This window comes from Bombyx mori, chromosome 6 (assembly GCF_030269925.1).
Source record: "Bombyx mori chromosome 6, ASM3026992v2".
NCBI lineage: Eukaryota > Metazoa > Arthropoda > Insecta > Lepidoptera > Bombycidae > Bombyx > Bombyx mori.
In genome coordinates this window covers 2,718,843-2,743,805 of record NC_085112.1, presented here as the reverse complement: position 1 = coordinate 2,743,805, position 24,963 = coordinate 2,718,843, and the positions used below count along the sequence as shown (strand labels likewise).

General features: G+C 43.0%; 1 protein-coding gene across 1 annotated transcript; it reads right to left on the bottom strand.

Annotated features, from left to right (window-relative positions):
• Nucleotides 1–12,400: 12,400 nt before the first annotated feature.
• LOC101744588 (CDK5 regulatory subunit-associated protein 3) lies at nucleotides 12,401–22,773 on the bottom strand. The gene is made up of 9 exons (XM_038011558.2): nucleotides 22,609–22,773; nucleotides 22,120–22,533; nucleotides 20,605–20,757; nucleotides 20,049–20,279; nucleotides 18,861–18,995; nucleotides 17,995–18,150; nucleotides 17,067–17,260; nucleotides 14,861–15,032; nucleotides 12,401–14,122 (listed from the first exon to the last, which is right to left on the bottom strand). The coding sequence occupies exons 1-9, from the start codon at nucleotides 22,612–22,614 to the stop codon at nucleotides 14,051–14,053; spliced, it is 1,533 nt and encodes a 510-aa protein (XP_037867486.1). The 5' UTR covers nucleotides 22,615–22,773; the 3' UTR covers nucleotides 12,401–14,050.
• Between the last annotated feature and the right edge of the window lie 2,190 nt (nucleotides 22,774–24,963).

Sequence of the window (24,963 nt, the reverse complement as noted above, 5' to 3'; positions counted from 1 at the left end):
GTTCGTTGGCTTTCATCGTATGTTGAATACATTCAAACCATACTGTTATTCAGCTACTATCTTGTTTTGCTCGAATTTTGGTAGTCCCTTCTACGTCAACGGATTCGAACAGGGAACAACCGGCAGATTTGCTCATTGATCCGAAAATTTGGCATTCTCGATACAGGCCTATCAAGATCGGTTCTAGTCGTCTCCACGATAAGACAGGGTATTCATGGCTTAATGTAAAAAAAAAACAAAATGTTGCCTGGGCAAAAAAATGTTAGATCGGATTAAACGAATTTCATTATGTAAGTTTTTCTATCACCACTGTGCCACTGTGAGAACCCTCTTATCGTGGCCTCCAGTAATTACATACCCAATCCGGTGGACCGAATGGTAAACAGTCGACGTTGCCCTAAACGAGTCATTACGGATACTCCCGATCCATTAACGGTGCTTTTAGCCTTTTACCTCAAGCACCGGTCACCGACCTCGCCGAACCCGCCGCTTGCGACGAAGTGCTCGACGAGTAAATTAACCCATAGACACAGCCTACTGAGTTTCTCACTGGATCTTCTCAGTGGGTCGCGTTTCCGATCCGGTGGTAGATTCTGCGAAGCACTGCCCTTGTGGCTTGTCCCGGTTTGAGCCCGGGGTGCTTTTCAGGATATTATCAAAATAACCCTTCTACTCATATCTGTTCATAAAATATTTATAACTACTGATACCATGCACCCCACGCTTTTTTTACAATAAAATCATTTTTTCTCACACTATTTTTAATTCAAATTTATTAAAATTTATTTTCTATTTTTTAGTTGGATTTTCTATAAAAGCGTATTTTGTTAGTTTTTTAAACTATTATTTATTCCTTTCGGACCTATCATGCGTCATCTCTGCGCTCACACCTATACCTCGCAAATCCTCTTTCACTTAGGCCATCAAAGTCTTTTTAGGACGCCGCCTCCTCGAAACTTGAACACGTTATATTATTTAAAAAAAAAAACATTGCTCTTATCAAAACTGTTCATAATTTAAGCCAAATTACAACAGTGTGTTCACACGTACCAATTCATACATCTTTAAGTTATGTTTAGTCACACGATTCCCGTGTGATATTAGTGTCATCAGTAACTTCTGTTTACGTAAACGATATAATTGTTAATTACTGGTGGTAGGACCTCTTGTGAATCCGCACGGGTACGTACCACCGCCCTGCCTATTTCTGCCGTGAAGCAGTAATGCGTTTCGGTTTGAAGGGTGGGGCAGCCGTTGTAACTATACTGAGACCTTAGAACTAATATCAAGGTTGGTGGCGCATTTGCGTTGTAGTTGTTTATGGGCTCCAGTAACCACTTAACACCAGGTGGGCTGTGAGCTCGTCCACCCATCTAAGCAATAAAAAAAAATTCAATGAATTTACCATCGGATTTTACGTAAGTTACGATGGTTTGAAATGTTAAATTTACTGTACTGTGTCCAATTCATTTTCATGCCTTTAGAGATTATTTATTCTAGATTAGAAACGCTATATTTCACAATTAAAAGTGATCTAAACGAAAACTACTGTCTGACTGGAGACAAATCAAAGGAAACAATTTTAATATAGAATTGAAGTGTGACGTAAATTTGGCAGCGGCTTGGCTCTGCCCCTGGCATTGCTGAAGTCCATGGGCGACGATAACCACTCACCATCAGGTGGGCCGTATGCTCGTCTGCCTACAAGGGCAATAAAAAAAAAATGCAGTTTATACACTTACTTCTGTGTTTAAAATATCATAAATTTTCACGCTACATGAAATACGCTATTCTAGATGTCTTCAAGCTATTCTCAATCACAGCTTATTTGAGGTGAAGTATAATGCCACGCCCCGCTATCCCCAAAGGGCTTACAATTGAAACAAAAAGCAAATCTATTCACATAATTACAAAGACAAAGGTCGGCCGAGTGAAAAGACAACATGTCTTGTCCTATTAGCCACTTCTAGAAAGCTTAATAACATTCAGAGAACTAAATGACCCCATTCCGATAGAGGCACCCGTCACGTGCGGACGTGCTCATCGTCCACTCGATCGCCCGGTCTTTGTTCGCCCGGCTTTTGTTAGCCCGGCCATTGTTCGCGCGGCCTGTGTTTGTGGTACATCTGCCGACTAAGTGCTCTTTCTGGAAGTTTTTATTTGTTTTGTTTCCTTTTGTTGTTTCTGTGTTCGTGGTACATCTGCCGACAAAGTGGTTTCCTGCAAGTATTTATTTGTTTTGTTTCTTTTCGTAATTTCTGTTTTGTTGTGCTTTTTCTTTGTCCTGTAGTAATCGCGCCGCATTGCCACCTGTGTTCAATAGAACCGCTCAGGTCCGAGAAGTTGGGGCCTCGCCGCAAGGCGAGTGTTTTCAAGACCCGGGGCCGCCCCACCTGGGTACTCAGCGATCATGGACGCTGTATTCGCGGAATTCCTCCGACTTCGCCACCCACAGCTCGCCTCGGAGTTTTTGGCCTTCAAGGCCAATCACACTGCGAGCCCTCTCGAGGACTCCGCCGCGCTCGCTGCTCCTGCGTCGCCTGTACCTGCGTGCAGAGCTTCTGCATTGAGCACCGCAGCCTCTGTCGTGCCTGCCGCTCCCGTGTCGCCTATACTGGCGAGAAAAGCTGCTGCGTCGTCCGCCGTGACCATCGTTTCAGCTGAGCGATCATCCGCGGCCTCCGTCGCGCCCTCTAAAACACCTACACTTGCTCGTAGGTCGCCTGCACCCGCCTCCTCGTGCTCCGACTCTGACTCGGACATGGAGGTCGACCTCGCCCCCGCCTCATCGACGGATGGATTCACCCTGGTACAGAAGGGTAAGAAGCGTGCCGCGGAGTCTCGAGCTCCCGCGGCCGCTAAAATTAGCAAAGCCGTGAACGCGTCGCGCCCCCGCCCTCAGACTCCCGTTGCGCCCCCAGCCCGTGCCACTCCGTCGCCGCGTCCGGTGGCACAAAATAAAACCCAGACCCCTCCCCCGGTTATCCTTCAGGAGAAGGCAGCTTGGGATCGAGTTTGCCTGGCCCTTAAGGCCAAAAATATAAATTTCACGAATGCCCGTAACCTCGCGAACGGCATTCAAATTAAGGTTCAAACACCCGACGACCATAGGGCCCTCTCTTCTTACCTCCGTAAGGAGCGTATAAGTTTCCATACGTATACGCTCCAGGAGGAGCGCGAACTCCGCGTTGTAATACGCGGAATCCCTAAAGAGTTAGATGTAGAGCTCGTAAAAGCCGACCTGTTAGAACAAGGCCTACCAGTGAATTCTGTGCACCGTATGCACACCGGTCGCGGTAGGGAGCCATATAATATGGTTCTAGTCGCTCTCCAGCCTACCCCCGAGGGTAAGAAAATCTTTAACACACAGACCGTCTGTAGGCTCTCTGGTATCGCTGTCGAAGCCCCCCATAAAAAAGGCACTCCTAGCCAGTGCCATAACTGTCAATTGTACGGGCACTCTTCCCGTAACTGTCACGCGCGCCCCCGATGTGTTAAGTGTTTGGGCGATCACGCCACGGCCCTCTGCGCTCGCGACCAAAAAACCGCGACGGAACCGCCTAGCTGCGTCCTGTGTCGAACACAGGGTCACCCCGCGAATTACCGTGGTTGCCCCCGAGCCCCTAAAATAAATCGCCGCGTCGCCCGCCAAAACCGCCTCCGAGCTTCCGGCCCAGACATCAAAGCCTCGGCACCCTCTGCGTCGCAGGCTAAGCCAGCGTTCGTTCCGGCGGCGGTGCCCAGTGTCTCGGCCTGGGCAAAACCGCTGCCGTACACGAACACGGCTACAACTCCCTCCTCCGCGATTCGTCCCGCCCCCGCGACTCGTCCCTCTCCCGCGACTTGCCCTCCGACCGCGTCCGACAATCTCGCTTTAGCGATCGACTTCTTTCAGTCGATCAACTTTGAGCGCGTTAACGCTTTGGGCGACGCCATTCGCGCTGCCTCCACTGCACAACACTTTATCGCCGTTGTGCAGGAATACGCCGACGTATACGCGTCATTAAATACGTACGTCCTCCCCTCACTCCGTCGGTAATCAATGGCGTATATAAGTAGAATAAAGCCCCTATCCGTAACGATAGGATTTTTTAACGCTTACGGTCTCGCAAATCAACGTGATCAGGTTTCTGACTTTTTGCGTGACCACCAAATTGATATCTTTTTAGTGCAGGAGACCCTACTTAAGCCCGCGCGCCGTGACCCTAAAATCGCGAACTATAACATGGTCAGGAACGACAGGCTCTCTGCCCGTGGTGGTGGTACCGTCATTTACTATAGAAGAGCCCTGCATTGCGTCCCGCTCGATCCTCCCGCGCTCGCTAATATCGAAGCATCAGTGTGCCGAATCTCACTGACGGGACACGCGCCGATCGTTATCGCGTCCGTTTATCTTCCACCGGATAAGATCGTTCTAAGCAGTGATATCGAGGCGCTGCTCGGTATGGGGAGCTCTGTCATTCTGGCGGGCGACCTAAATTGTAAACACATCAGGTGGAACTCACACACCACAACCCCGAATGGCAGGCGGCTTGACGCGTTAGTCGATGATCTCGCCTTCGATATCGTCGCTCCGCTAACCCCGACTCACTACCCGCTAAATATCGCGCATCGCCCGGATATACTCGACATAGCGTTATTAAAAAACGTAACTCTGCGCTTACACTCGATCGAAGTAGTTTCAGAGTTAGATTCAGACCACCGTCCCGTCGTTATGAAGCTCGGTCGCGCTCCCGATTCCGTTCCCGTCACGAGGACTGTGGTGGATTGGCACACGCTGGGCATCAGCCTGGCTGAATCTGATCCACCATCGCTCCCGTTTAACCCGGACTCTATCCCGTCTCCTCAGGATACCGCTGAAGCCATAGACATCTTAACGTCACACATCACCTCGACATTAGATAGGTCATCGAAACAAGTTGTAGCGGAGGACTTCCTTCACCGCTTCAAATTGTCCGACGATATTAGGGAACTCCTTAGAGCTAAGAACGCCTCGATACGCGCCTACGACAGGTATCCTACCGCGGAAAATCGTATTCGAATGCGTGTCCTACAACGCGACGTAAAGTCTCGCATCGCCGAAGTCCGAGATGCCAGATGGTCTGATTTCTTAGAAGGACTCGCGCCCTCCCAAAGGTCTTACTACCGCTTAGCTCGTACTCTCAAATCGGATACGGTAGTAACTATGCCCCCCCTCGTAGGCCCCTCAGGCCGACTCGCGGCGTTCGATGATGACGAAAAAGCAGAGCTGCTGGCCGATACATTGCAAACCCAGTGCACGCCCAGCACTCAATCCGTGGACCCTGTTCATGTAGAATTAGTAGACAGTGAGGTAGAACGCAGAGCCTCCTTGCCACCCTCTGATGCGTTACCACCCGTCACCCCGATGGAAGTTAAAGACTTGATCAAAGACCTACGTCCTCGCAAGGCTCCCGGTTCCGACGGTATATCCAACCGCGTTATTAAACTTCTACCCGTCCAACTCATCGTGATGTTGGCATCTATTTTCAATGCCGCTATGGCGAACTGTATCTTTCCCGCGGTGTGGAAAGAAGCGGACGTTATCGGCATACATAAACCCGGTAAACCAAAAAATCATCCGACGAGCTACCGCCCGATTAGCCTCCTCATGTCTCTAGGCAAACTGTATGAGCGTCTGCTCTACAAACGCCTCAGAGACTTCGTCTCATCCAAGGGCATTCTTATCGATGAACAATTCGGATTCCGTACAAATCACTCATGCGTTCAACAGGTGCACCGCCTCACGGAGCACATTCTTGTGGGGCTTAATCGACCAAAACCGTTATACACGGGAGCTCTCTTCTTCGACGTCGCAAAAGCGTTCGACAAAGTCTGGCACAATGGTTTGATTTTCAAACTATTCAACATGGGCGTGCCGGATAGTCTCGTGCTCATCATACGGGACTTCTTGTCGAACCGCTCTTTTCGATATCGAGTCGAGGGAACCCGCTCCTCCCCACGACCTCTCACAGCTGGAGTCCCGCAAGGCTCTGTCCTCTCACCCCTCCTATTTAGCTTATTCGTCAACGATATTCCCCGGTCGCCGCCGACCCATTTAGCTTTATTCGCCGACGACACGACTGTTTACTATTCTAGTAGAAATAAGTCCCTAATCGCGAAGAAGCTTCAGAGCGCAGCCCTAGCCCTAGGACAGTGGTTCCGAAAATGGCGCATAGACATCAACCCAGCGAAAAGTACTGCGGTGCTATTTCAGAGGGGAAGCTCCACACGGATTTCCTCCCGGATTAGGAGGAGGAATCTCACACCCCCGATTACTCTCTTTAGACAACCCATACCCTGGGCCAGGAAGGTCAAGTACCTGGGCGTTACCCTGGATGCATCGATGACATTCCGCCCGCATATAAAATCAGTCCGTGACCGTGCCGCGTTTATTCTCGGTAGACTCTACCCCATGATCTGTAAGCGGAGTAAAATGTCCCTTCGGAACAAGGTGACACTTTACAAAACTTGCATAAGGCCCGTCATGACTTACGCGAGTGTGGTGTTCGCTCACGCGGCCCGCACACACATAGACACCCTCCAATCCCTACAATCCCGCTTTTGCAGGTTAGCTGTCGGGGCTCCGTGGTTCGTGAGGAACGTTGACCTACACGACGACCTGGGCCTCGAATCAATTCGGAAATACATGAAGTCAGCGTCGGAACGATACTTCGATAAGGCTATGCGTCATGATAATCGCCTTATCGTTGCCGCCGCTGACTACTCCCCGAATCCTGATCATGCAGGAGCCAGTCACCGTCGACGCCCTAGACACGTCCTTACGGATCCATCAGATCCAATAACCTTTGCATTAGATGCCTTCAGCTCTAATACTAGGGGCAGGCTTAGGGACCCCGGTAACCGTACTCGTCGAACTCGACAAAGAGGTCGACGTGCAACCTAACCCATGCATCAGCCCGCTGAGTTTCTCGCCGGATCTTCTCAGCGGGTCGCGATTCCGATCCGGTAGTAGATTCATTCGCGAAACAATTGCTCTTGAGTTGTTAGGTCTCCTTCGGAGGCGCTCGGGCAGTTGTTAGCAAATCCCACCCCTCTTGGCTGAGCCTTTGCTCGCCCACCTGTCCTGGTGAAACTGGAAAGGCCTTCGGGCCACCAGTAAACTTTCAATCATAAAAAAAAAAAAAAAAAAAAAAAAAAAAAAAAAGAACTAAATGAAGGTTATTTTGGAAGCACCAGATGGCAGCACGTATTACAGAACGATAGATTAGACAGACAATCAAAATACCTTACATAGCTTACTTACATACCTTTACTATAAACTGTTCACAAACTGAATGCCCAATAATTAAAATCTAACTAGTGGTCCCGTAGTAGTCGAAATTCGACTATAATTAATTGAAATTATAAGTTTCAACATTATTATGGTCCTATTGTTACAGATTTCGCCAATACTACACTATAGACAAATACTAGTAATATTAAAGATAAACAATATTAACCTATTCTAAATTTGACTACAGACTTTAAGCAATAACAAAAGTTTGACAATAAACAAAGAGTATATGTGTGTGTGTGTCAAATACACGGTAGTGTGTGTAATGTTTTCTTTATTGATTTAATGTATCTTTTATGCATTATTAAAAAAAAAAAATAGCATTGTGCACTTCTTCTCTATATTCTCTTTAAGTGTGGAAAATTTCATACTCCTCCGTCCGCGCAATTTTCGTAAAAAGGGATACAAAGTTTTTGCTTCACGTATTAATATATAGATTCTGCCGTAAAACAGTTACACGTTCCGGTGCGAGATGTGACAGCCGATATACTAGGCAAATGAGACTTCGAGCTTATGTCGCGCTGTGGACAGCAGCATTCATGTTATGAGGTCTATAGAGCCCGGTAACCACCCAACACCAAAGTCCTTAATCCTTAAGTTTCAATAAAAACATATCAAAAACTTAATCAAATTTGTTTTCAATATAAAATCATCGTCTCAATATACTCCTTCCTTCCGATCCACTTTTGAGATAACACGGAAAGAATATCCTTACCGTTCCCTAGGATTGCACACAGCTTTCGCCCGCATTCATTATATTATCAAGGTTTTGCGATAACCCGTAGATACAGAATGTAAGAGAGATAGTACGCTCACATCCTATTACTATGTATTAAAAAAGCTGTCAATAAATTTTGTAATATTACAGATCCATGGAAATTACATTTTTTTCCTGTGGGTATAAATTAAATAATTGGGAACACTTTTGTAAATTAAAAATAAATGTTTAACGAGCAATCCTAAAATTTGTCATGTCTCAGAGACAACCAAAATAATCTTGTTCTTCAATTAACTATCGAAGAAACTTTTTTTTTTCCTACCTAATCTGGTAGCGTTGAGAGGCTATTCCAGCGTAACCTTAACTAGTAAGTGAGCTCACGGGGCTCAAACCTGACGACGTTGCTAACACGAACCCTAGCAAGAGCCGTGCTTCGCAGAATCTACCACCGGATTGGAAACGCGACCCACTGAGAAGATCCGGCGAGAAACTCAGTGGGCTGTGTCTGAGGGTTAATTTACTCGTTGAACCCTCTCTCAGGTTGAGCCCGAACTCACGGGCTCAACCTGAGAGAATTTGCTAACACTAGTCGTAGCAAGAGCAGTGCTTCGCAGCATCCACCATCGTATCAGCATCGCGACCTACAGAGAAGATCCAGTGGCAATGGGCTGTGTCTATGGGTTAGTTCGCTCGTTGACCTCTTGGTCGTAATCAACTAGTTCGACGAGGACGGTGACCGGTGCTTGAGTTACCTAAAAGCACCTTTAGTGGATCGGGAGGATCCGAGATGACGTGTTTTGGGCGACGTCGACTGCTTTCCATTCTTTCCGCAGGATCGCGAATGTAGTTACCGGCGGCCACGATGAGAGGGTTCTCGTGTCGTGCCGCTTTATCGAAGTGGAAGAAACTTTACCTATCTGATCAAGGCGAAAGTGAAACGCAAAGCCGCCGTAATCTGAAACATGTCATGATCCCCCGGATCTATTCTGGGTGCTTTTAGGCCCCTCAAGCACCGGTCACCGTCCTCGTCGAACTAGTCGATTAAGACCAAGAATTCAACGAGTGAACTAACCCATAGACACAGCCTACTGTCGCCGGATCTTCTCAGTAGGTCACGATGCCAATGCGATGGTAGATGCTGCGAAGAACTGCTCTTGCTACGACTAGTGTTAGCAAATTCTCTCAGGTTGAGCCCGTGAGTTCAGCTAATCGTCAGAGTGTAGTTAGAAATTTTCCATTAAGTATAAAAAAGGCGCACGTGAACATAGTAAACAAGCGAACACACAACTAGCCACTTTTTACATGCACAAGATTACAACACATGCGATACTGGAATCCTTGAATTCAAAATTCGGATTGTAAGTACGGTTTGTTTACAGCGAATTCAAAGTAATTAAGATTTTAATTGATTACACAAAGCTCTGCGGTCATTTCGGTTTATCGTTTTTTTTAACGTAAGGGCTTAAGTGGAAATTAATCAATTAATCTTGCATCTTTTTACAATTACATTTTCAGTGGACAGAGAGTGCAATGGTAAGCATTTTTTTTTTTCATTAGGTACCAACTTTTCTTGTGATGAGTTAGAAAATTGTTCCAATCACGCCGCCGCCTAATCAAGTGCTTAGTGGAAACTGTGGAATAGGGATCCTTTTAAAATTATTCTAGTGAGAGGTCAAAGGAGTATGGTCAAAATGCTCCATGCCCTACGGAGGTCAACGTTTTCGGCATTCCGCCATTCCGCAACCACTTTCACGATGTTTTTTTTCTACCTTTTTTTATTGACTGGCGGCTATAACCTCCTACAAGGTCCCCGTGACGAGGGGGCGAGCGCGTTAATTGATAATGAACGGTTCGCAGATGTTGGTAGCGGACCGCGGATTCAAAGATGGTATTTAGGGCCCTATCCACTAAACGACTCCCCTGCTCTCTCGCCCAAGCGTCTGATCCCCCTCGAGGTTAGAACTCGGGCGGAGTAAGGGCACCTCAAGGACGCCCGGCCGACCGAGCCTTCGAAGTTCAAAGAAGCCTCTGGAACGTCGAACGTCCCAGGTCGCCCAGGAGGTGACGTTCATGTCCCAGCTTGTGACCCGCGAGCTCAGAACCAAACTCCCGCCTACCGGTGGCTTTTATGTCATAGCTCCTGGGCGCCGCGTTGAAGTGAAATTGATAGGGCCCATTTTTTTTCTTTTTTTTTTGTTATTTCTCTTTTATGCAATGCTAAGTTAGACATTGTCTATTATTAGACTTATGAAGATTTATGTATTTTATGTACTCGTAACTTGTGTTCCGCTGTAAAATCTGCTCGCAATCCTTTTAAAAATGATTAAATCATCTTTATTTTCAGAATCCATCACAGAAATTAATTATTCTAACGGCATTATTAGCATTATACGTTCAATACAATTGGAGCTATCCCATCAAATGCACAAGACGAAACGCTGATACAACACAATGCTCTTACTTGTTGACTTATCCGCAATATTATTATCCAGCGTTCTATTATCTTTATCCATACAATTATTACCCCTATTTTTATCCATATTACTATCCATTTTATGTTTACAATAATTCTACTGTATCGTAATTTTTTCTATTTACTTTTTTTCGAATAAAATGTTCATTGCAATGATTTCAGAATTGCGTTTTGTATTTATTTATAAAGTAATAAAGTAGTGAAGTTTGATTTGTTATTTTGTATAGGCGACCACAGCTATAGCAGCAGTAAACAGATTCATAGTTATACAATTTTAGCTCAGAGTAATATCTTATAACTATCGAACTTTCCCGATTTTCGTTACCTACCTTAATCTACCATTTTCATTCCTAAAAAGCCAATTGGTAATCAATCCGCGTGAGCTCACGATATGGGCTCAAAAAGTGATATTGCATCAAAACTCAGGGCAGATTTGTTTAATGAAGTAAATGTCAGGGATATTGCTAAAGGTCATTGACGAAGATGATCACTTAAGACTAAGTGAAATTGTAGTCTTTATCGTAAACTAATCTAAAATCTAAAATACGTTATGTCATAAACAGTCAATTGAATTATAAAGTTTACTAACTTCCACTATCTTAGTAACTAATTTACGGAGAATGGAAAGCATGAAATAACTTTGACTTTAACACTGGGGCGCACTCAGAAACAAATTGGGGCGAATTATAAAACTTTAAGAAATTCTCGTGAAATGACTGGATGCTGTATATTTTAAGTGGCCTAAACAAGCAGATGTGAGCACGGCCTCCCTGAAGTTAAGTGGTCCTCAAGTCCAAAGATACACCAAAGCAAATACTATCATTTAAAATATCGATGTAAAATATTAATGACAATGAAAAAATGACGATGCTTCAAACGGATACCTACGGATAACTATGGAATTAGCGCCTTGTAACAGCAACAGCTCAATCAAGTCGAAGCCACGTACACTCTGATAAGTAGCCGAGCAACTACCATCGCGTGGAAATTGAATGATGTTTAAAAGAATTGATTTGTAAGCCAGATATCATATGAATCCAATACTATTTCAGAAATATATTATTGATAAAGTTTTTAGATATGAATATGTTTGTAGCGGTTCTTTTATTTTGATATCCAATAAGTACCACTGCTCCATCAGGTAAGGTTGTATACGATTTCATAGACTACTAGTATTTATGCGGATAAAGAACGGAGTGCATATCAAGAGATCTACACTCAGCATTGGGTAGACTGGTGGTTGAGGAGATGCAGATAAAAGACTGCAAAAGTAAAATTTACGAAAAAATTGCAGCCACTCACATTATTGACAAACTCTAAATAATTTCTTCATCAAATTACTAATAGCCAAACGTAAACTATTAATTTTCAAATCTAGAAATTTGTTTTTGTTTTCGGGTAAATACGTCCCTGTAATGTGACTGTTGCAGACTCGCGGTTGATTAACTTCGCCAACCAAGAATTGTAGAAGTAGTATTTCTTTGGGAGTTTATTTTTTAATTTCAAAATTCCTATTACAAAAATATTTTACAAAACTATACGTAGGTATTACGTATGTTAAAATCTATCATTTAGACAGCTGGTGTTGTTTTTTCCCTACTACAAGCTTCAAATCTATAACTTTTTTTCTTCTTTTTTTTCACTATGGCAATCGATTTCTTTTTTTTTTCAATTATTTGATGCCTTGGATTTTTGTTCTTTAGTCTTCATTTATTATTTATTATAGATATACCTTGCTTTATGACAATGAGTTCGCGAATATGACAAAGTCGCGATCATGAACAACCTCAAATCAATTTTATTGATCATAGACTCGTTTACTCGACTCGTTAATGTAAATAAAATTAAGGGTTTAAAAAAAATGTTTTTTATTGTTATAAATAATACAAAAAACTTTATAAAAACATAATATTTATTTAAACATACATAACGTGTATATAAAACTATTTTTCGATCAGAACAAGGACAAATGTACTACATATGAGACTGTACAAAAATAAACTTTCACAGCAACAGGTTAGAGTCGAATTTGCAAAAAATATATTTTTAAAGACAAAAGAATGCTTAATTTGAGCTTTAAAGCTAAAAGTATGTTCGCGTTAGATCATTGTATGCTTTTTTATTCCAATATAAGAATTGTGTGCTTAGCGTAAACGTAGCTCAATAGCGTAAAAGTTATCTGAAATTTGTATGGAGTTGGAACGTTTGCCTACGTTTGCCGCTAGGGGCGCTGTTCCAACTGCATATAAATTTGAGTTAACTTTTACGCTATCGAGAACGTTAAAAAACTCGCACTAAGCACCCTTATATATTTTTGCCAAGAAGATATTATATGCCCATGTGATGATGACTTTTTATTATTCTTTAAAAGTCGGGTGAATGATCTCACGGTCCACCTGGTTTTAATTGGTTACCGGGACCCATAGACATCAACAACATCATCATCACCCACCTCGAGACATGAGTTCCAAATCTCAGTTTTTCTTTTACAACCGCTGTTCCACCCTTGAAGACAGCAGCCTCGACTGTTGCGCAGAGGGTCGTGGGTTCGATTCCCGCATCGGGCAAACATTGTGTTATGAACAGGCTTCATTGCTCTGGTTAATTATTACCTATGTATTACTACGTAGTATAAAACAAAGTCGCTTTCTCTGTCCCTATATCCCTATGTATGGTTAAATCTTCAAAACTGCGCAACGGATTTTGATGCGGTTTTTTTTAATAGATAGAGTGATTGAAGAGGAAGGTTTATATGTATAATAACATCCATTAAATAGTGGAGAAATCAATAATAAATTACAGTTTCCGAAGCGAAGCGAGGGCGGGTCGCTAGTAATTATATATATTCTTCCTATTCGTACACTCTGCTCTCGCGATGTGACGCCATGTGGCACGATACTTCGCAAAGTGAGAGCAATCGTTTCACTTGGAATCACACGTTGGAATGAGTCACAGATTTTATGAGGTCAGTCCATCGTGTTGCACCACCAACCGCTCAACGGAGTCCTCATTACGAGTGATGTGCCCGAAGAACTTGAGGATTCGTATTTGGACTTTTTTTTTATGATTGGAAGATTACTGGTGGCCCGGAGGCCTTTCCAGTTTCACCAGGACAGGTGGGCGAGCAAAGGCTCAGCCAGGAGGGGTGGGATTTGCTAACAGCTGCCCGAGCGCCTCCGAGGGAGACCTAACAACTCAAGAGCAATTGCTTCGCGAATGAATCTACTACCGGATCGGAGTCGCGACCCGCTGAGAAGATCCGGCGAGAAACTCAGCGGGCTGGTGCATGGGTTAGGGTGCGGGATCCACGGAATTCTGAGGAGAGGTATTTAAATATATACAAGTATGTATGTATATCAGTTTCTGGTACCCATAACACAGGGAATCCTAATTTGGGTCCGAATGACCGTGCGTGATCCCTTTCCAGTTATTCATTCTATAATTAAACCGAAATGTTGCTTTGCCACATTAATATACCAGTTCCTATATTGGGCTGTGCTGCCTTGAGTTCTGATGGTCCCGGATGGATTTATAAAGCTTACGACTACAAGAATTTAACACCGCCGATAATGTTGACCGGCCTGCCCTTGTACTTCTTCGATATGTCGCTTTCGATCTGAAAATAGGAAACGGAAATTCATATTATGACAAAACAAAATTGCGCACTTTATCCATAATCAGCGTTCAAACTCATAGACAACGCACGCTTAGTTCTAATGGAAATAAATAAAAGACGTATTTTGAACATGTTCACGTATGACTTCTTAAAGAGATTAGAGTGATAATATAAATAATAAGAGAGGCGTACCTATTGGAAGCATTGACGGCAAATAATTTACTATATTGAAAGCTGATGGGTGGACGAGCTCACAGCCCACCTGGTGTTAAGTGGTTACTGGAGCCCATAGACATACACAACGTAAATGCGCCACCCACCTTGAGATATAAGTTCCAAGATCTCAAGTATAGTTACATCGGCTGCCCCGCCCTTCATACCGAAACGGGTTACTGCTTCAGGGCAGAAATAGGCAGGGTGATGGTACCCACCCGCGCGGTCTCACAAGAGGTCTTACCGCCAGTAATTACGCAAATTATAATTTTGCGGGTTTGACTTTTTTATTACACGATGTTATTCCTTCACCGTGGAAGTCAATCGTGAACAGTTGTTGAGTACGTATTTCATTTACATCGGCCTTGGGCAGTCCGTTCTAGCTCCCACGTCATGCCGAAGACGCCTAGCTCCTGCTCCAACGAGCGAAATTCTACTATGCTATATGAGAAAATTTAGTGTGGGCGTATCTAATTCGAGAAATTTAACAAGAATATATTAAAACAAAATTCCCGTTAGACTTACCTGCGCTTGCAACTGTTTAGTTCTCTCTATGATTTTAGAGAGCACCGGCCTTAGTTCGGCGGCGCGAACGTTCGCCGCCGTTCGCTGTTCGGCCGCTCGCGCCGCCAGCTTCGACAGCTTCTCGCACAGTACCAGCTTCTGCTTTAGCTGAGCCGTCAGCACGTCCACGTACCTGTACGATATATATATATTCATTGGCACTGGAGCCAAACGCCAGTTGACATCGGCTCAGATCTCAACAACGCTTAGACTTCTTCAAACGAGGCCTGTGGAGAGTACTTAACGGTAGGCAGCGGCTTGGCTCTGCCCCTGGTATTGCTGAGTCTATGGGCGACGGTAACCACTCACCATCAAGTGGGCCGTATGCTCGTCTGCCTACAAGCGTAATAAACAAAAAAGAAAAAAAGACTAGAACCGGGTTTTTTATTGGTGGTAGGACCTCTTGTAAGTCCGCACGGGTAGGTACCACCACCCCGCCTATTTCTGCCGTGAAGCAGTAATGCGTTTCGACTTGAAGGGTGGGGCAGCCGTTGTAACTATACTGTGATACCTTAGAACTTATATGCCAAGGTAGGTGATGCATTTACGTTGTAAATGTCTATGGGCTCCAGTAACCTCTTATTAAGAGGTTGTTGTTAAACATCGGGTGGGCTGTGAGCTCGTTCACCCATGTAAGGAATTATACACCCCCATGCACCCCACGCTTTTTTTACAATAACATATTTTTCCTACATTAATTTTAATTGAAATTTATTAAAATTTATTTTTATTTTTAGTTGGATTTTCTATAAAAGCGTATTTTGTTAGTTTTTTTAAACTATTATTTATTTTTCATTTTTTAGTTGAATTTCAACTTTTTTATTATTTTTTTAAATATTGAATTGTCATCGGTCCTTAATAACTATACCAAATTTTGAGTTCATCTGACGTTATGAAGGGGGTCAAAATCATGTTCAAAGATTCCGTTACAAACATACAACATACATTCAAACATACGTCTAAAGCTAATTAAAATGTATTAAAAAAAGTAAAAAGGTGTGTGTGTGTGGGTGCAAGTCACACACGGTGGAAGTGAAAATTAAAAAAAATTAAAATAATCGCAAGAGTCAACCACTCCGCAGTAGGGATGTAAGCCGGTTCGAAGAAAACCGGAGAAAAACCGGTTTTTATACATACCGATAAACACCGGTTTTTATTTAAGAATACCGGTTTTTAATTATGTGTTACATTACACAGTTCATACCAGTGCTACCAGATCAAATATACAAGCTACCTAAAAAAAACTGTGTTTCAGACTCAAATTACCGTGCATTACATTGACAAAACAGTACATTACATTATTCCGAACGCCACGGTGGCCGCAGTGAGTATAGTGCGAATGTATATTGAGACTGAAGCCGCCATAGGAAACCACACTGAAATTGCTGGCACTTTTTGGATGAGCAATAGTCATTTAAAGGCCTTTAAACAAAATAGCATTTAAATACCTATCAGTCCCAGCAACTTCTGTGCCTTCCGAACGTTTGTTTTCGACGTCGGGGTACGTGTTAACATCCAGTAGGAGCAGGCTTCTGGATGACGCAGTGGACCAACTATGCTTCTTGCATCACAATTTCGATTTAATACAATAGTATTAGATCAAAAATAAAAAGCTTTTTATTATTGGATAATATAAATATGATCGTTAAAAGCCCATATAAAATATGCTCACCTAATTAATTGTATGACGAAAACTTCGTTTGCACATAAATTTAGTGATTATTTAGCCTTTATGGAAAAAACCTAAAAATACCTAAAAAACCGGTTTTTTTGAGAAAAAACCGGTAATAAACCGGAGCCAGAAATTGTAATCGGTTCACATCACTACTCCGCAGTGCAATGGAGCAGCCTCATCCTGCGGTAACCGCTTGCATAATCACGGTATCCCTACGCAAGGTAAGTGTGATTTAGCAAGAGAAATACGAAAACGTCTATCAAATGTGTAACATCTCGTCACCGCGATTCAGGAATTGTTGAATTTACGTTCAGCGACATCTGTTGATAAAAAACTAAATAGAAATAAAATAAACATGGCGCGTAACGGAAGAAATTAAGATGGCGCGTAACCGAAAAATGTTACATACGTTTTTTCCTCCCTACGTTGATAAAGAAGTTTCACTTCAACAAGTCTCCTGATCGTTGTTTATAGGTTGTTAGAAGGGCTGACCTGGGCGAGTGCTTGACGTTGTGCAGGTGCGCGAGGTCGGGCGCGGCGAGGGCGGCGGCGGCGCGCTGCACGGCGCCCAGCATGCCCCGCAGCGCCGGCTCGCTCTCCGCCGGCAGCTGCTGCAGCAGCGACAGCGTGTGGGACTCCGCCGCACTCGTCGTCTCGTACACGCGCATCTTCAGGAACGACTCGAGCTGGGAAACATTCGAATTTATTTATTGCTTAGACCGGTGGACGAGCTCACAGCCCACCTGGTGTTAAGTGGTTACTGGAGCGCATAGACATCCACAGCGTAAATGCGCCACCCACTTTGAGATACAAGTTCTGAGGTCTCAAGTATAGTTACAAAGGCTGCCCCACACTTCAAACCGAAACGCATTACTGCTTCACGGCAGAAATAGGCAGGTTGGTGGTACCCACCCACGCGGACTCACAAGAGGTCCTACCACCAGTAAAAATGCACGCTATTTCAATATACATAAATATACATATACATATCTTAAGTTATCTTATGCTATATATATAAAACATATGTATACAGTGTTGAAACAGCTGAACTTTGCGCTTCTGTATGTTTGATTATTATAGACGGCACCCGTTCGTTTTAAAATGGAGTGACGTCATCAGTGGTGACGTCACAACTCTCACTGAGATGGTGGAACGAAATTTAAATCCTGAATGTCAAATTTATAGTATAGAAACTTAGTGTCTTTTACACAAAATGAATGAATTTGTACACGGAAGTAAATTTAGATTCGGAACAAAAATATTTGAAACCCCCTCCCATTCGCAACGCAACTTTGTATATATAAATTCAGTAGTTTTATTTTCTCGAACGTAAGCTGCATATGCTGCATTTTATGAGTACTGCAAAGTTACATTAAGCCATTTTGGCAACTAGAATTTGTGGTCAGTAAGCTTGTGTTACCTCAACGAGTTGATCGATGAACTGGTTCCTTGTAGAGGGGTTGTCCAATAACGTCAGAGCATCTTTGCCCCTCGCAACTCCACCGGTCATCCCTTGCTCCTCTATTACTATCCCCGCCCCTTCCAAAGACACAGCTTCTATATCAGCCAAAAGACTCTGTAAAGAGAAGTTCATTGAAGCGTAACTTCTTGAGACCACACACTGGTTTATTATTGGAACTCTAAAACGCAAAGGTTGTAATATTTTTAGTCATAATAGCAGTCGCCTTAGGACTGTGGTCCAATCACAATCACTAGTGGTCCCGCAGTAGTCGAAATTCGACTATAATTAATTGAAATTATAAGTTTCAACATTATTATGGTTCTATTGTTACAGATTTCGCCAAGACTACACTATAGACAAATACTCGTAATATTAAAGATAAACAATACTAACCTATTCTCAATTTGACTACAAACTTTAAGCAATAACAAAAGTTTGACAATGAACAAAGAGTGTATGTGTGTGTGTCAAATACATGGTAGTGTGTGTAATGTTTTCTTTATTGATTTAATGTATTTTTAATCCATGATTTAAAAAAAATATTAGCATTCTGCACTTCTTCTCTATATTCACTATAAGTGTGGAAAATTTCATACTCCTCCGTCCGCGCAATTTTTGTGAAAAGGGGTACAAAGTTTTTGCTTCACGCATTATCACAATCATAATGGATAATCATTCTTACAGGCATTCTCTACATTTAAATCAAGACTATTACTACGCAACAAACATTGGGTTGCACAAACCTGTTTAATCACAAAACACTCTCCTGCAACTTCCATTCACTTATCACTGAATGGGCTGTCTATACAACACAAAACACTTACATTTTCATCGGCCGAAGCAATATCAATATTGCCCCAGTCTATTTCAGCAGCCCCATCCCCATCTCCGAAGTCAATCCCTGCGCCTGAAGCATCGATAGAAGAAAAATCTATATCATTGTTGTCCCCAAAATCTATCTGAAAAATATTTATAAACTGAATGTATCTTGACTTATGAAACTTTGTTAAGGTGTTTTTTTTTTTTATTGCTTAGATTGGTGGAAGAACTCACAGCCCACCTGGTGTTACTGGAACCCATAGACATCAACAACGTAAATGCGCTACCCACCTTGAGATATAAGTTCTAAGGTCTCAAGTATAGTTACAACGGCTGCCCCACCTTCCAAGCCGAAACGCATTACTGCTTCATGGCAGAAATAGGCATCAACTACTAAATTTCTAACTACTAAATGTCAAACTATTAAACTCTGTTGTATTTTTACCTATTTCATCATGGAATAGTGTTATGAAGGTATCTTATCTAGTGTATACAGAAATAAAATTGTATTTCTCTAGAATAGTAACTCATTTTAATTGCTGAAAGTTGTGTATTGTATAATTAAAACAGGTAAAAAAAGGGTGCGTGTACTTATGTACGCGTTTCTTTTTAAATTTTAATGAATTTGAAAAAAAATCGATTAAACAACATCCTCAAACACCCATATTGGACATCCCTTTTCTTGACATCGTATAAATTCGGTAATTCTCGGTACGGTTCGGAAAGTTCACCTGCGGCTATATTCAGACTCGCCAAGTTACGTCGGTCGTATTGTAATGAGCGATTTAGTGGGCAACTTCATTTCTGTTAATTTTGTGTCACGGTGCGCGCGCATCGTAAAATTTCACTCTCATCAATTTTTCATAACGCGCCTAAAGAAGTATAACTCCAAAAAGTTTTTTACCTTTTTAATTTTAATAAAATACTAGCTTTTACTTGTAGTACAGGTTAATGGAAAAAATCTAAATCTTTCTCTATTCTTGGCAATGGCTTTTCATGATATTCAGTTAAGTTGTAAAAAGATCACTAAGAAGTTAATTTTCGGCTTTATTAAAGGAATAATATTATTTGGAGCCCACAAGAATGTGAATAAAGAAAATTCTAGAGCAATACTGAGAAAAGATCTACTAAACAGATGTGTTTGACAATCCCTACTGCCTTAAACAGCTTAAGCTAAACAAAACTTTTCTCACCTGATCTCCAGAAGCCTGTTCTTCGTCATCATCTAATTCGATATGTATAGGATCTGGCTCCAAGCTCAAAGGAGGTTCTCCGTAACTCCATTCATACACTGTAGTATTGCCGTGAATAATCACATATTGCAAAATTGGTAAAGCTTCTGGAGAATCCTCACCGAGGATATACTTTGTGAATGCATTGTATAACTCTATACCTGGCTGGAGTGGTTTTAGTGATTTCCCTATCTGAAACAAAAGCTTAATTTTCACTAATTAATGAAATGTATAGCATAGCTTAAAGTTTCGCCGGGATCCTCTGGATCCATGCAGCGCAGGATCGATCTTTATGGCGAGGCTTGGGGGAGGCCTATGTCCAGCAGTGAAAGTCTGTGAGCTAATAGAATAGAATAGCATAGCACTCGAATATTAACTTAGATGGAAAAAAGGAATTTGTGCAACATTGTGAAGAATGTGTACTATGTTACCATAGACATTAATCATGAATGACAACAAAACAGGATAAACATTGGCAAAATTTCTTAATTTTTTAATATACTTAATAATATCTCACTTGGTCATATATCTCAGGCAGCTCCTGCAGTTTCGCCACTAATTCTCTCTTGATCTTCTCACCTTGGATACCAAGTTGTTTACACAAAGCCAGAAACTCTGATTTACTTGATGCTTCATTCTTTAGATAGTCTGCATGCTTCTTTTCAAAGTCCTGCAACAAATGTATTTGAAGAATCATTACTGTTACGGTTGCTAGAATTATTTGTTAACAACTATTATTATTGAGTAAATTATTAATTATTAATCACTTTATAATATCCCAAAAGTTCAAAAAGAGTTCAAACCTGGGTCATTCCATGAGGAACCCAAGCCAAAACAGTAACTAAATAGAATATCTCATCTTCTATGTCATTGTATCATACAGAATGTACAATGTCTAAAACTCGTGTCTTGTATCTAGATTTCGGAAGCCTCCAAATGTAAGTCAATGGTCACCTTCGCAATTTGCAACCCTCAAAAATTCTTCACTATTATACTAATACTACATCATATTAGGTTATTACTTTTGTGAATTCATAATTTTTATTTTATTTTAATGATGTTTTTGTTTCGTTTAGCTTAACATAAGTAACGTATAAATGCTTTTTAACCTCAAACATTGCATATGAGTCGACTATTATCAAAGCCGGCAATGTGACTTTTGGACAATTATTGGTAAATCAGAAAAACGAATTATTGACTTTGTATTCCATTGGCAGTCACAAAACTCTTCTGAACGACATCTTAAATAAATAACAGGTTAAGTATTAACCTTTATTTAATGCAGGTTTTGAACTGTATTCTTTGAAGGAGACGATTATATTCAAATCAATGTGTATTGACATATCAATAACATTTTTTTGTCCAAATGCACAGAAGGCCACCATTGATAATAGACGACTCATATAAAGGTGAACAAAATCTCGGCCATACCATGTTTAGCAGTTTTTTTTTTAATTATTGATAATTAATTACCATGGCTGCCCCACCCTTTGTAACTATACTGAGACCTTATAACTTATATCTCAAGGTGGGTGGCGCATTTACGTTGTAGATGTATATGGGCTCCAGTAACTACTTAACACCAAGTGGGCTGTGAGCTCGTCCACCCATCTAAGCAATAAAAAAAAAAACCCTTCAAACCAAATCTTATTACTGCTTCACGGCAGAAATAGGTAGGGTGTTAGTACCTCCCTATGCAAACTCGCAAGAAGTCCTACCACCAGTAAGAAAGTTACCAGAGCCCACAGAGATCACAGCATGAATGTCTCCACTAACCTTGAACTTCAGGTCTATTATCTCAATTGTATAGTAACTATGAAAATTACACTACTCTTCATTAGCTAGTGTGTGCCATAAATTAATATACATTCATGAATTTGACTAAAAGCTAAAAAATGCTTTCCTCATTTTACAAGGTAGTTTAGCTTTACAAATCTACTCTGTCTGCCATTGTAGTGGTGTGGGGAAAAAAACTTTACGGTCAACTCAATCATGTCTGAATCTGTATATAAATTAAATAATCTGAGCTTACCGCTTGTGCCTGTTCCTCTTTGGCAATCTGCCTCTTCAACCCTGGAATCTCATAACTAATATTCCTGACCAGCATCTGTGCTGCCTCTGCTAAATACAAGTTCTCCTTCTCATAGTTCCTCACAACATCCTGCCAGTCCTTCATCCTCTGTGACCCGTATCTCCCGAACAAATTTTTAGTATCAGCCTCAGTTTCTTTTAGTATTTCAATGATTTTTAAGCAGTGGAAATAATTTATGTAGCTGCCTGAGAGTAAAGCAGCTATGTCTTGGTGAGCCGGCATGTCTTGGATGGCATTGTTGATCTTCTCTCTCACAGCTATGACATTCTTCTGCCAATCTTTAGAGACGTGCCTACGACTGATCAACCAGTCTTGAAGCTTTCCTATGTTTATATCGATGGGGATGTTGCTTTCCTAATAATTGATGATTCTATTAATGATATGAAAACATGTACGGTATTTCAACCTTTACACTATATTAATACTTACATCCATGTTAGTTGAATTGAATAAGGCCTTAAATTTTGATACAAAACACACAAACAATCATCAGCTGTTTCCAATTTGAGACGGCTGCCACATTTAACTTGACGTCATTGACGTGTCAACATCACAACATAGCGTGTCAAACCATCCTACTCTAGAAGTAATAGTGTTCTGTGATCCTACTTCAGTGTGTCAAACACATAGACCTATGGCTCTGTAAATTGGGCCCCCTTTTTTGATTTTCGGATTTTTTTCATTTTTAATTATTTGTTCGTCTTTTGTTTATTTATAATTAATTAATTAAATAAATTATCGCCGTTAAGTGGGCCCCCTTTACTAGATATCTTTATTTTTATCGCTCAGATTAATTCATTTTGATCAATTCTCGTTTGTTCGATGACTATTGGTGATTGTTCGATCATAAAAATAATTAAATTCCCAATTATTAATTATTTTATATTAATGTAATACCGAAATACTTCACGAGATGGCGTTACAAAAAATCCCTTCCCAAAACTATAAAACCGTTGTGATTGTCTACTGAATAAATAATATTTATTCGTATAATAAATAATATCATAAATAATATTTATTCGTAGGTGATTGTTTAAGATGTTATGAATATTTCAGTTTTGATTTCATCAAAATAACTTGAACTTTACTACTGAATTCCGAAAAAAATTCTTATTAAGGCTGAGTTTAGTTCAGCTTTTTATTTAAGCCTCTTTACTGTAGTTTTCATAATCTCTATGATATAAATTATATAAAGGTATTAAACCCTATTAAACCCTTAGTTCTTATTTAGTCAAAACATAATATAAAGTTAAAGTGCAAGCGGCTGGAGCTAGCGGCTGGTGCAAGCGGCTGGTGCAAGTTGCTGGAGCTAGCGGTTGGTGCGAGCGGCTGGAGCTAGCGGCTGGTGCAAGCGGCTGGTACTAAATGCTGGCGCTAACGGCTGGGGCTTGTTGCTAGAGCTAGCGGCTGGTGCAAGTTGCTGGAGCTAGCGGTTGGTGCGAGCGGCTGGAGCTAGCGGCTGGTGCAAGCGGCTGGTATAAGCGGCTGGTGCAAGCGGCTGGAGCTAGCGGCTGGTGCAAGCGGCTGGAGCTAGCGGCTGGAGCTAGTGGCTGGAACTAGCGGCTGGTGCAAGCGGCTGGAGCTAGCGGCTGGTGCAAGCGGCTAGTGCAAGCGGCTGGTGCAAGCGGCTGGAGATAGCGGCTGGTACTAAATGCTGGCGCTAACAGCTGGGGCTTGTTGCTAGAGCTAGCGGCTGGTGCTAGTTGCTGGAACTAGCGGCTGGTGCTAGTTGCTGGAGCTAGCGGCTGGTACTAAATGCTGGCGCGTTAGCTGTTAAGCTGGGGCTTGTTGCTGGAGCTAGCGGCTGGTGCTAGTTGCTGGAGCTAGCGGCTGGTACTAAATGCTGGCGCTAACAGCTGGGGCTTGTTGCTAGAGCTAGCGGCTGGTGCAAGCGGCTGGTGCAAGCGGCTGGAGCTAGCGGCTGGTGCAAGCGGCTGGAGCTAGTTGCTGGAGCTAGCGGCTGGAGCTAGCGGCTGGAGCTAGCGGCTGGTGCAAGCGGCTGGAGCTAGCGGCTGGTGCAAGCGGCTGGTGCCAGCGGCTGGAGCTAGCGGCTGGTGCCAGCGGCTGGAGCTAGCGGCTGGAGCCAGCGGCTGGAGCTAGCGGCTGGAGCCAGCGGCTGGAGCTAGCGGCTGGAGCTAGCGGCTGGAGCTAGCGGCTGGACCTAGCGGCTGGGGCTAGCGGCTGGACCTAGCGGCTGGAGCTAGCGGCTGGACCTAGCGGCTGGACCTAGCGGCTGGAGCTAGCGGCTGGAGCTAGCGGCTGGAGGTAGCGGCTGGAGCTAGCGGCTGGAGCTAGCGGCTGGAGCTAGCGGCTGGAGCTAGCGGCTGGAGCTAGCGGCTGGAGCTAGCGGCTGGAGCTAGCGGCTGGAGCTAGCGGCTGGAGCTAGCGGCTGGTGCAAGCGGCTGGTGCAAGCGGCTGGTGCAAGCGGCTGGTGCAAGCGGCTGGAACTAGCGGCTGGTGCCAGCGGCTGGTGCAAGCGGCTGGAGCAAGCGGCTGGAGCTAGCGGCTGGAGCTAGCGGCTGGTGCCAGCGGCTGGACCTAGCGGCTGGGGCTAGCGGCTGGACCTAGCGGCTGGAGCTAGCGGCTGGTGCAAGCGGCTGGAGCTAGCGGCTGGTGCAAGCGGCTGGTGCAAGCGGCTGGAGCTAGCGGCTGGTGCAAGCGGCTGGAGCTAGCGGCTGGAGCTAGCGGCTGGAGCTAGCGGCTGGAGCTACCAAAATTTTTTTTTGGAGAGACCAAAATTTTTTTTTGGATGTCAATGATCCGGCCACCCTGTATAGGTCGAAA

Coding starts and splice junctions, on each gene's coding strand:
- LOC101744588 (XM_038011558.2), bottom strand. Junction 15,033..17,066: donor AACGTCAAGCACTCGCCCAG/GTCAGCCCTTCT, acceptor TATATCGTACAG/GTACGTGGACGTGCTGACGG. Junction 14,123..14,860: donor CTAAACAGTTGCAAGCGCAG/GTAAGTCTAACG, acceptor TCCTATTTTCAG/ATCGAAAGCGACATATCGAA.